This window comes from Oratosquilla oratoria, chromosome 2 (genome assembly GCF_046742065.1).
Source record: "Oratosquilla oratoria isolate Oo_2021 chromosome 2, ASM4674206v1, whole genome shotgun sequence".
In the NCBI taxonomy this organism is placed as follows: domain Eukaryota; kingdom Metazoa; phylum Arthropoda; class Malacostraca; order Stomatopoda; family Squillidae; genus Oratosquilla; species Oratosquilla oratoria.
This window is the reverse complement of record NC_134778.1, coordinates 82606786-82619863: the sequence shown is the minus strand read 5'-3', so window position 1 is coordinate 82619863 and position 13078 is coordinate 82606786. Positions and strand designations below refer to the sequence as shown.

Here is a 13078-nt window from a genome sequence, read left to right as displayed (position 1 = left end):
TCCATTGAGAGGGGTTTCTTAGAGGCGGGGGTGTTTTGTAGCAGTTACAACAGGGACCCTACTGGGGAAGAGCAGGTGAGTTTTGCTGCAAGGGCTAGGTACCCCTGTCCGGCGTCCGTATTACTACCTGCCCGGAGACGATACAGGGCTGTAGTTGGATCCCCCAGGAGCCCTGAGGTGCTGGAAGTGGTGCCCCAGGGCGGGGCAGGTGAAGAGGCAGTGGTTGAAAGAGGCTAGCTCCTTGCCGCATGTGCATGTTGTATCCGTGTGTTGGGTTCGCCAATGGTTTACCCGGATTCTGGATGCCATGGCCAAGGTGTGTGGAGGCAGTGCAGGTAGAATTTTGTGGGTGGGTTCAGTGCCGGTTGTGGTGGGCCATCCTCGGCTAGCTGCAATATTCACATACTCCTCTCTCCATAGTTCCCATGCAGCGGCGTCGATCTTCTTATAGGCATCACCAGTCGAGGGTAGGACGAGCATGGCGCTATCCTCATGACCTAATGCACCCCATTTAGCCGCCTTGTCGGCTTTCTCATTTCCCTCGAGTCCTACGTGGGCGGGTACCCATTGGAACAAGAGGTTAGTGCCGAGTTTCGCTATTTCGGTCGAGAGTCGAAGGATTTCTTCACTAAGCTGTGGTCTGGAGGCGCAGTAGCCACGCAGAAGCACTTCTAGGCTCGAGCGAGAGTCCGTCAGGATTGTGACCCTTGGAGGTGGGTGGGGGAGGGCGATGATTTCCCGGAGGGCTTCTCGTATGGCGAGTAGCTCGGCTGTAAGGATGGTGGTGGGCGTTATTTTCCTGGCGATGGCCTTTCCTGTGGGTTCCAGGTAGACGCCTGCACCCGTACGCCCGTCTTCCATAACCGATCCATCGGTGTGTACCCGGAAATCTTCTGCGAATTCCTTCGCTAGGAGTTCCCTGGTGTGAGCGATGAGCAGGTGGGGGTTTGCTTTTTTTCCTAGTCCTCGTATGTCCGTCTTTACCTCTGGCGGGAGGAGGTCCCAGGGGGGAAAGGGGTCTACTTGGCACTGGGCGATGAGGCGGCGATCGCTGGGTTGAAGTCCAGCTCGGAGACACAGGTCTTAACAGAACTTGGCAGGCCCTGTGTAGGCTTGCCGTGCGGTGCCGAGATTCGTCCTTCACAGAGTTCCTCGTCCGTGGAATTGGATACCCTTGCTGAACCGAAGAGGTACCGGCAGGTATCCCTCCTGATCCGGGCCCAGAGAGGTGGTGTGGTATGCCAGCTTCGTTGTATACTCGTTCGTGTGGTGCTGACTTCGGAAGGCCGAGTGCCACACGCACGGCTTGGCATTCTACCCTTACCATGCAGAGCAGCTTCTGTCTGGGTAGGTCGTGTAGTACTGGGGCCGCGAAGAGGAGCCTTGTGCGAACGAGGCTTTGGACGATGGGAATAAGTGTTTCCCGGTGTTGCCCCCAGGGTTCCTTTCGGATCGCTCGAACTAGGTTTAAAGCTCTCTGAGCATTGAGGGTGGCTTGCTGGATATGGAGAGTCCATTGGCCGTTCCTCTGAAATGTTACTCCTAAGTAGCGGACGGATTTCGCTGCTTCAACTGGCGCACCGCATATATTTATCCGGTTCTAGCCCGGATATGTGCCGCTGTTGTAGCCTGCCAAGTGCACTGGCACGTAAACAGTCTTCTTTGCCGAGAGTGTAAACCCTTGGCTGTTGAGTTGGGCCACCACGATGTCTACTTGCTCTTGAAACCTTCGGAGTTCCGCCTTGTGCTGAGCCGAGTTCTTTTTGGGCCGCCGATGCGTGGACTTCCTCCAGAGGGTTAGGTCGTCTGCGTATGCGGTGACGACCGTATCACCTCGTACTCCTTTGCCCACGTCCGCTAGGAGGAGTGCGAATAGAAGGGGGGACACGACTGAGCCCTGGGGGACACCCATGTCGACCTGCGTCCTTCTACTCAGGACACCCTCTCTCCTCACCTCGATAGACTGGTTGGAGAGGAAGGACCGGGTGAAGTTGTACATAGCTGGAGACACGCCTATGGCCTTCATCTTGAAAAGGAGCTTCGCGTGCAAGACCGTGTCGAAAGCCTTGGCTACATAAAAAAAGACAGGTGGGTATGATCCTCTTTTGTCTCTGGGCTCTTCTGATATGCTCAGAGTCGCACGACGTGATCCACAACGCTTCTTCCTTTCCTAAACCCCGCCTGGAATTTGGGGAGGGCTCCCTTGGAATCCACGTGCTTTTTTAGTCTGGTAAGGAGTATCCTCTCGTAGACCTTACCTATATGTGAGGTAAGGGCTACTGGCCTGTGGTTTTCGATCTTTGTGCTGGCTTTGCCTCCTTTGGGGATGGGGATTACGACAGCGTGACTCCTTGCCGCGGGGACAGTACCTTCTTTCCAGCACTTGTTGAAGAGGGCGAGGAGGGCTTCTTTCGTGCAGGGAGGGAGGTTCCTTAGGAGTGGGTATGTAACCAGGTCGGCGCCGGGGATCTTCTTGTTTCCGCTGGTTGCCCTCAGGGCCCACCGTAGCTCGTGCAGGGTGAGATCGGTGTCCTTGCCCTTAGGGGTGGAGAGGTCCATGTGGGCTTCCTTTTCCATGCGGTCCCTTCTCTGGTTTCGGGGAGACTTCTTGTTGAGCTGGCTCTGTCGAAGTTTTTAAGAAACCCTCCGCCTTTTCTTCTGGTGTGCGTAATATCCCTCCGTCAGGATCAGTGAAGTTCCTGCTAGGGGGATTCTAACGCATTTTAATTTTTTTTAAGTCTATTCCAAGCAGCCGTAAGGTCCGTCCTGTCCTCCTCGCTGTTTTCTCCAGAAGTCCAGCTTTGCTCCGGCAATGGTCCTCTTGCACTCTGCGTTGGCTTTCTTCATGGAGACGAAGGCATCTTTTGTCCCTTCCTTCAGGTACCGATGGTGACCCGCTGTTTTCTGTTACTAATCCAAACTCTAATCCATTCTAACACTTTTCCTCCTATGCCATGGGCTTTGATTTTATTTAGTAGTCTCTGGTGTGGCAACTTGTCGAACGCTTTGCTAAAATCAAGGTAAATAACATCGTAATTATCATTGTTATCTGACGCCTTATATACTTTAGTGTAAAAGGATAGAAGATTAGTCACACATGACTTACCCTTGGAGAAACCATGCTGTGTATCGCGAATTAAATTATGTATTCCGATGTGTTCTCTGAGTCTATTTACTATTACTGATTAAAGTATTTTTCCTATAATCGATGTCAAACTGATTGGTCTGTAGTTGCATATAGACGATCTATCTCCCTTCTTAAAAACAGGAACAACGTTTGCCTGCCTCCAAGCAATAGGCACAAAACCAGTGTCTACCGATTTATTAAATATTTCAGTTAACTGGTCTCAGATTTCAAATTTACACTCCTTAAGCATTCTCGGAATGTTGCACACTTTGTAGGATCTTTAGTTTAATCGCAATATCTTGGAGCATTTTGTATTGTCTCGCAAATAAGAAAAATAGCATCACAATATTACCAGTTCGTATGGCATCCGTTCACAAGAGTACATTATCGTGCTCATAGCGCTTGACTTCAAATGTTCTGTATCCTGTTTTTTCCATACAGGTTCTTGGCGGGGATTTTATTGATAATTTGTTTTTCCATCTATTTATCCATGTATCTATTTATTTGTCTACTCATATACGAAATAATTTTTGGCATTTTTCTGTTATTTTAAGTAAGAAGACCATCAAAATATTAACAAAAAAGTTTGGTCCTCAAGTTGTTTTAGCAACAAATGATAACAGCGAAGTTGGGAATGACATGGAAAGATATAGTTTGAATGAAAATAGTACAATCGAATAACTGAAGAGTTTAACTACTTAGTTCGATTGTACCGATTAAGCAAGACGAAAGTATGGAATCTACTTGGGTGGAAATTATAGGCAAGAATAAGAAAAAAATATTACTGGAGTCCTATATAGACCTCCTAACCTCAGCATTGAGCAGATCGATCCCCTAATTCAAGAAATTCTCAGAGCGTCTTAGTACAAAAACGTTGTGATCATGGTGGGTTTTAACTATGGGAATACTGACTGAAATTTTGATAGATCAGGAAGCGCTTTTTTTTTTCTTTTTCTTTTTTCAGATGCGGTACAAGGTAATTTCCTGAAACAAATGATTACCGATCCTACGAGGGGAGAGAATAACCTGGACTTACTTTTAACTGAAAATGAGGATCTAACGAGAAACGTAAATGTGGGAGATAGTCTAAGCTCTAGCGATCATCAAGAAATAAGATTTAATATCATATCGGAAGAATTAAATAGTACAAGTAGTACCTGGCTTCAGGAGAGCCAATTCTGATAAGATGAAAAAATATTTGGGACAATTGGTCACTTACGAGACCAACCCAGAGGACAGCGATCAGCCCGGACGTCATTAGCTCAGTCAGGTATCAGGTCACGGCACCTGACTGCGTACTTTGGGTCAGGTTATTCACAAGCACGATCAGCGATGTGAATGAAATGTACAATAACCTTTCAGTTTTTATTTTGAAAGCACAAAATAAATTTATTCCCCTCAAGGCAATACGGAAGAATACTAATACTTCCAAATGGATGATGGATAGGCTGAGAAATGAGATCGGAATAAAAAGAGGGCTTTACGTCAGGAAAAAAACGGGGAAACAAACCTTAGACACAAATATAACGATGTAGATAGACTGATTAAAAAGAACAAGCGCACAGTGAAACGTAACTACGAAATTAAGGTTGCCAGACAAGCGATATCCAACCCAAAGTGCTTCTTTCAGTTCTACACAACAAAAAATAAGGAAAGAATAGCTTCAATCAAAAACGACGAAGATGTCGTAATAGATTCGGAGGAAAAAATGAGCTAAGCGTTTAACAAATATTTTCTCACGATATTTACAAAGGAGAGGATATGGTACCCGATTACGACCCGATTTTCAGTAGGAATGAAGGTAGTAGTCAAACAGATTGATAAACTAACATACATACATATACCAAAGGCTTTCCCCACCCTTATAAGGGAGGCAGCCAAAAAACATAGGCATAAAAACCACTCCCATCCATTCTATCCCTAACATACTCCACTCCCTTCCACCCTCTTCCCTCCCTCTTATCTTGGCACCTCTTGGATGACGGGTCATCCCTGCATCTCGCCCACTGCCCTGGGCAAGACACAGCACATGCACAGCAAGGCCACTTCATTAAATCGGCGACCTCATGCAGAAAAGAAGACGGGGAGAAATCCCTTCGCGCTGCTGCGTCAATTTATTTCTCATACATACTCCCTCACCCCCCATCCCCCACCCACTCCACCTAATGCATCACAGCATCATCCATATACAACCCTTTTCCATTTACCTCTATCTTCTGTCCTCTCCCGTCCTTCCTCAATAGACATTCCTCTCTTTCCCAAGTGCCCCTTTCACCCCATCCATCCATCTCATCCTAGGTCGACCCCTCATGTTCACTCCTTCCAACTCTGACTTCTACACCTCTTTTATTAGCCTTCACTCATTCTTTCAATGTGTCCAAACCATCCCAATACTCTTTCATCAACCCTATCTCCTAGCTCCCTTTCCACCCCCGTTCTCCTCCTCACCTTCTCATTTCTCACTCTATCCAGCCTAGTAACCCCTATCATACATCTCAAACACATTTAAACCCCTCCTCTCTTCCTCTTTTATGTTCCATGTTTCTGCCCCGTACAGTGCTGTTGGCACAATTACTCTTTCATATAATCTCCTCTTAGCATCTATTCCCAAATGTCTATTTCTCATTACACTTTTAATCCCCCAAGGCATTTACTCACTACTCTCAATATACATTCTACCTCCACTTAAAGTTACTAAATCCCCGGGTCCAGACGAAATTATTCCGAGAGTGCTTAAAGAGTGTAAATTTGAAATCTGCAACCAGTTAACGGAAATTTAATCTATTCCAATCTATATATCGAGAGCTTTTTCCTCCTTATAAGGGAGGTGGCCCAGTCAGAGACACGTACCTATTTCCACCCATTTCACCCCCTTCCACCTCCCCCTCCACCCCTCCCATCTCAGCTCCTCATGGATGACGGCTCTTCAACTGCCCTTGGTCAAACGCAATGCAGCAAGACACAGTACATCCACAGCAAGGCCGCTTCACTTAATCGGTGACCCCCGTCCCTATCCGTCCCCTCATGCAGAACAAGAGAAGACGAAGAGAAATCCTTTCGGAATGCGTCAAAATATCATTCACACACAAGCACCCCTACCCACCATCCCTCCCTTCCTTGTATAAACAGCATCAAACATACACAGTCATTTTCCGCTCATCCCTATCTCCTGCCTTCTCCCTTCCTTGCTTAATAGACATTTCCCCTTTTCTCAATGCCCCCTTCACCCCATCCATCCATCTCATCCTCGGTCGTCCCCTTAAGTTCACTCCCCACACCTCTGCTTTCCACACCTGTTTTACTAATCTTTCATCAGTCATTCTTTCCATGTGTCCAAACCATCTCAATAATCTTTCAATAGCTCTATCTGCTATCTCCTTTTTCATTCCCGCTCTCCTCCTCACCTCGTTTTTTTTTACTCTATCCAACCTATTAACCCCTACCATACTTTTCAGACATTTCATCTCAAATACATTTAAAAATTTCCTCTCTGCCCTCTTAAATTCCAAGTCTCTGCTCCATACAATCTCTTCTTTGCATCCTTTCCCAGTTGCCTATTTCTCATAAAAAATTAACCCCCCAAGGTATCTACTTACTTCTCTCAGTCGGTAGATACTGGCTTTGTGCCTATTGCTTCGGGCCAGGCTAAATTTGTCCCTGTTTACGAGAAGGGAGATAAATCGTCTATATTCAACTACAGGCCAATCAGTTTGTCATCAGTTATAAGTAAACTGCTTGAATCAATAACAGCTAATAGAATCATAGATTACATCGAGAGACATAATTTGATTCGTGACTCACAACATGGGTTCTCCAAAGGTAAGTCATGTATAACTATTTTTCTAACTTTTTACACTAACGTGTTCAAGGCGTCAGATAACAATGATAATTACGATGTTTAACTTGACTTTAGCAAAGCGTTTGACAAGGTGCCCCACCAGAAACTACTAAATAAAGTCAATGCTCATGGCATAGGAGGAAAAATGTTTGAATGGATTAGAGCTTGGATCAGTGACAGAAAACTGCGGGTCACCGTAAATGGTGTAAAATCCAAATGGAGGACTTTTTCTAGTGGAGTTCCCCAGGGCTCTGTTTTGGGTCCCTTATTGTTCATTATTCATATAAACGACTTGGACAGTGGGATTAATAGTGATGTTAATAAGTTTACGGATGACATTAAAATAGGACGCCTAAGTAGGCCAGGAAAAGATGCCGAGATTTTGTAGGAGGATCTAAACAAATTGTTCACGTGATCAGTGAAATGACCAATGGATTTCAATATATCAAAGAGCAGCGTGTTAAACGTAGGTTTACACAACCCAAAAAGCAGGTATGGCTTAAATAAAAAAAATTAGAGAAAAGTGAATGCGACAAAGAATTAGGAGTTTTAGTGAAACCCGACCTTAATTCCAGGAAACAGTGCACTAGCGACAGGAATAGAGCTCACAGACCATTAGGTTTTATGGTTAGGACGGTTACTAATAAAAGTGCAGAGGTAATTATCAAAATCTATCTGGCGTTAGTTAGACCCATCCTTGACTATGCGGTACAGTTTTGGTCTCCGTCCCAAAGAATGGATATCAATTCACTAAAATTAATACAGAGGAGAATGACCAAAATGATACATGGGCTCAGAAATTTACTTTACGAGGACAGGCTTAGGCACCTTAACTTCACTCTCTGGAAAGACGCAGAGTGCGGGGTGATCTAATAGAGGTGTTCAAGTGGATAGAAGGGTTTTACAAGGGTGACCCAAACAAGGTCATAATATTAAGAAGACGGGACAGGACTCGCAGTTATGTATTTAAATTAGAGAAACTTAAATTTAAGAAGGAAATAGACAAGAAGTTGTTTACCAAGGGAGTGGTCAACGAATGGAATAGACTTAGTAACCTTGTAGTGAGCGCTGAAAGAATCGGTTGTTTTAAGAAAAGGTTAGACAATTCTATGGATGAGGATGACAGGTGGGAATGGACATGGAACTACCTAGTGTAGGACTTATGGTCTCTTGCGGAGGCAGTGCAATGTAGTTCAGTTCGAAGCTTTAAGAATCATTTAGATAAGCACCTAAGCAAGATGCTGTAATGACTATCATTTATTTTATATTATTTGTTTATTTGTTTTGTTATCATTTGTCTGTTTGCTTATTATTATTTGCTTAATTCTCATTCACTATTAGTTATATGTCAATTTATTATTATTCACTATTTACCTGTTTGTTTATTATTTAACTATACCTATGCATTTATTTATGTATTTTATTTATCATTTACATTATTATAATTTTTATCTATTCATTCATTTATTTATCTATTTATCATTATTATGTTTTTTTTCGCATCCGACCTAGATATGGACCAAAAGGTTTCCTGTCGGCATGCTCCGCCTTTGTAATCCTTTTTAATCCTTTGCAATCTCTTTTATTCTTATGTTCTTGAACTGTTACAAGAAGAAAAGTAGATCCCTAAGTTCCAGGGGGAAAATATGTCGTAAACCCCATAAAAAAAAAAAAAAAAAAATCCCAACAATATTGTATTTACAACTATTTTAAGACCAATACTCCTTTACGGGCTAGAAACTTGACAAGAACTTCTTCATAAATACAAACATCTGAAATGAAGGTCCTTAGGTCGATTCTGGGAGTGACCAGAATCAGAAATGAAGAAATAAGTGAGAGATTGATCATAACATATGTGCTGAAAATTACTGAAAAGAACAAAGATGGTAATGACATGTCAAGATACATGGAAGATACAAGATATGCGAGGAAATTCTTGGATTGGGTTCTTTCTGGGAGGAAGCCTGTGGAACGCCCTAGGAAACGATGTACACTAGGAGTGGACGAGGCTGCTGAAAGGAGAGGGGGAAATTCACAAGAAATCAACAAAGATGAGGTTTTCCAGGACCGAAATTTATGGAAAAGATTCGTAGAGGCCGGACACTGACGGGATCTGCCTACCTTCCGTCTGGTGGGTGGTGGTGCGCCCAAATATCCAGACGAGATAGATCGGGTCGACTTTAAGCGTCCACTCGCCCAGCTTATACGTCATCGGTCTCCACACGTCTGCAGTCTCTTCACTGCAGACGACACACTTGTTCTCGTCCCAGCAGTCTTGTTCGTGGGTTCGATTCCCCTCACTCTCCCGGCTGCAGTTCCTCTCCTCGTTAAGGTTGCTCTCTGCTTCGTAAATACCAGATGCATTTATGCAAGGCTCGTAGTAGACATGGAGTCTTGGCTTGCACTTCTCTGTGTTGGAGGAGAAATTATATCATTGATTAAACACTCTCAATACCATAACTTCTGTAAGTGTAATGGTAAATGTAATGACAACTATCAATTTATTTTCAGTTATTAGTTATTTGTCCACGGGATATATAGAATTTTGGGAAGTGTTATATCAATAACCAATAATTAGGGAAATGTGATTGTTATAAAATTCCAGCAAATAACATAATATTCACTGATACTATAATGAATGCTACTTGATGATTATCGACTTGTTATTTTCACACACACAACTTAAGTATTTTCATTTATTATGTTTATCATATGCATACTTACACTTTCTACACGTTGATTACAAAATTAATATTGCTATGATTGCTCCATTAACAAAAATATGAACTGGGAAAAATCAATCATGAAAAAAATGACAAAACTTCCGGAAAAATGACACCGGAGAGGCAATTTGGATTTAGAAAGGAAAGATCAAACTCATGACTAACCCAATCAAGTTACTCTAACGACCTTTACAAAGTCTTCACTGATACAACGTTTCCCTCATTCGAGCTTTATTAAGGTCATCATGAGCTTGATAAAACTCGGAGCCAAACAACGTACCAACAAAGACATTGTCCTTACATAGCGAGGCTTATTTGTCGGATGTTGCCTTTTTCTTTCAAGTTACATGTTTTTCGGGACAATCTCTAATAGTAATGGCTGTGTCTCACCTTTGAGGTCATTCTCTTTCGAGTCAACGGGAGGTTATATCCGTTATCCGTACATTTTCGTCTTGCATCGAATGTATATTTAGGGGGCTATAAAAAGTATGAAAGGCTATCGGAAATTGCATAAGGATGCAAGAAGTTCCGAGCCTTTATCTAAAGAATGTATTAAATTACTTCATTTGTAATGCCACCTCATCTCTAGCAAATGAAATTTTACATATTTTGCTTTCTACAAATTTTACGTTAGATTTATTCTGAGGGGAACTAGTAGGATTTTTTTCTTTTTTTTTTTTAGTTCTATAGGAGGCAGCAGGCAAGTTGGCAATATAAGATATTGCGCGCGAGCGCCTATGTATTTACCTAGTTGTATTTTGCGGGAAGGGGAGCTACGCTCGTGGTGTCCCGCCTTTGTATCTCGCAGTGTCTAGTTTGCTCTTAAACTCATGAATGGTTCTTGCGCACACTATTTCATTATCCAATTTGTTCCAAATGTCCATCACTCTATGTGGAAAATTGTTTTTCTTCAGATCTCTTCTGTAGCTATGTTTTTTTATTTTCTTTCCATGTCCTCTTGTGCTTCTCTTGTCCCAGTTTAACAAGTCCTCTCTATCGAGTATTTCTGTACCATTCATGATTCTGTAGATGTTCAGTAGGTCACCTCTCTCTCTTCTTTGCTCCAGAGTCGGTAACTCCAGTTTATCCAATCTCTCCTCATATGACAAGTTTGCAAGTGCAGGTGCCATTTTTTTATGCTGCTCTCTGGATTCTTTCTATTTTTTTTTTCTTTTTGGTACTGGGTGACCACAATGTCGCTGCATATTCTAGTCTAGGCCTTATCAGTATGTTCAATATTTTTTTAACCATTTCTTCGTCCAAATATGTAAATGCCACTTTTATTGATCTTAGCAAGTTGTAGGATTCTCCGACAATTTTGTTTATCTGTTTGTCACAGGACAAGTCGTTTGAGATAATTACACCCAAATCTTTTTCGGATCTCTCCTTCTTTACCTCCTTGGTTCCAATTTTATATTGTCTCGATATTCTGTTTTTGCTTTTTCCAAACTCCATTATGCTACACTACTTAATATTGAAGTCCACTTCCCATTTCTGACTCCAGTTCCATACCTTATTCAGGTTTTCCTGCAGTGGTTTGCAATCCTTTTCAGTTTTTACTTTCCTTAACAGTTTGGCGTTGTCTGCAAAGAAGCTCATGTAATATTTCACATAATCATCCATGTCATTCACATAAATAGCAAACATTATTGGAGCCAATGTAGATCCTTGCGGTAGTCCACTGATCACCTTTTTCCAATCTGAATATTTTTCTCTGAGCACTAATCTCATCTTTCTACCAATCAGGAAGTCCTCCATCCATTTTAGTAGGCTCCCTTGTATCCCTCCTATATGTTCCAGTTTTTTTTTTTAATAATTTTTTGTGTGGTACTTTGTCGAAAGCGTTTTGTAAGTCCAGGAAGGCACAATCAGCCCATCCATTCCTTTCTTGCACTATGTCTATTAATCTTGAGTAGAAACATTAAGTTTGTGGTACATGATCTTCCTTGTCTGAACCTAAATTGTCTTGGGTTTATTATATTGTTGTCTTCTAGGTGTTTTACCCATCGATTCTTGATGATTTTCTCACAAATTTTGGCTATAGTGCTTGTTAGTGAGACTGGCTTATAGTTAGTAGTGTGTGTGTGCGTGAGTTCGTGCATGCATGAGTTAATTCCATCTAACATTCTGAAAGGAAATCCATCTGACCTGGACAATAGATGAGTATCTCATCTGGTTCCCAGGCGTGGGGCATATTCAGAGGCAGCTCCGTCAGACCGCTATGATTGACCCTGGCAATCACCTCCAGACGTGCGTCTTTCTGGCAAGAACATGGAAGATGAGCTGAGAAAGTGAGACTCGTGAGTACTCAGGTTACTATCTGGAAATACGTAGAAAAAAGGTATAGAGGTTGCTGGAATTGTTACCTAGGGTTGCAAGAATGCTGATCTTAATCTAACCAAAAATGTGAACCGGAGAACAAATTATAAAGAAAAATCCTACAACCTATATTAAAGTTGGAGTGCGCACATGCACACACACACAGAAACACAGACACACACATATTCTCTCTCTCTCTCACGCGCGCACACACACACACACACATTCTCACACACACACACGTCTTGCTGTACGAGGCAAGGAGTTGGGTGTGTGCGTGCGTGCGTGCGTGTGTGCGTGTAGATGTGTAAACTTGGTGAGTTGCCTCAGAAAATCTGATGTCTTCAGTAGAGGAGGCACCCATCTACCGAATTGAGATTAGTGACCACAAAAATTGCGATAGACGGGATAGAGAGGCTGAATATTGTTAGTAAGAAAATAAGTGTTAATAAGTTTGGTTTTGGATTCTGCCCAGGAGTACCGAACGTACTCCATAAAAGGAGTCCCTTTTGTAGAGTCAACAGCGAAAGTGGAGTAACGAAATTTTGAAGACGTACATTACATAACACCTAATTTCATTAAAGTTGTTTTTGCAATAGATGAGGTATGAATTTTCCAGTTACTTTTATTAGTGAAGGACAGACCAAAAATGCTTAGGGTGTCCGAAGGGAAAAAAGGTGTGTTGCATTAAAAAAGAAAATGGATAGCTCTGAGGAAGATTGTGTCGAGTGAAGAGGTGGAGGAACCAAATTTCGTTGGCGCTGAACGAGACCAGATTTCCTCTGGGGCCCATAATATGTGACAGAAGACTCAGAAGTCAGGTGGTCCTCAGCGATCCTTCTGAAATCATACAACTCAATTTGAGAAGGACATATAAAACATGGCGTAGAAAGAGGTACAATAATATCATCAGTATAAGAGTGTATGTGGGAAGATGTGGGCATGGGATCTACCACCTTAACGATCTACCACATCAACTACAAAATGTTAAGAAAAATAAAATCAGAAACGAGGAAAGTGGGAGAGGGATAAATACAGCATAAAAGTAACTTCGAAATAAAAAAAAATCTG

General features: G+C 42.6%; 1 protein-coding gene across 4 annotated transcripts in view; it reads right to left on the bottom strand.

Moving 5' to 3' along the window:
- Positions 1–13078, bottom strand: part of LOC143040693 (uncharacterized) — a 52548-nt gene that overhangs the window by 22569 nt on the left and 16901 nt on the right. For all 4 annotated transcript variants that reach the window (XM_076212021.1, XM_076212038.1, XM_076212029.1 and 1 more), the window contains 2 exons: positions 11837–11948; positions 9087–9374 (listed from right to left, as the gene is read on the bottom strand). In XM_076212021.1, coding sequence (XP_076068136.1) covers positions 9087–9374; positions 11837–11948 — 400 coding nt within the window. The remainder of the gene's footprint in view (positions 1–9086; positions 9375–11836; positions 11949–13078) is intronic.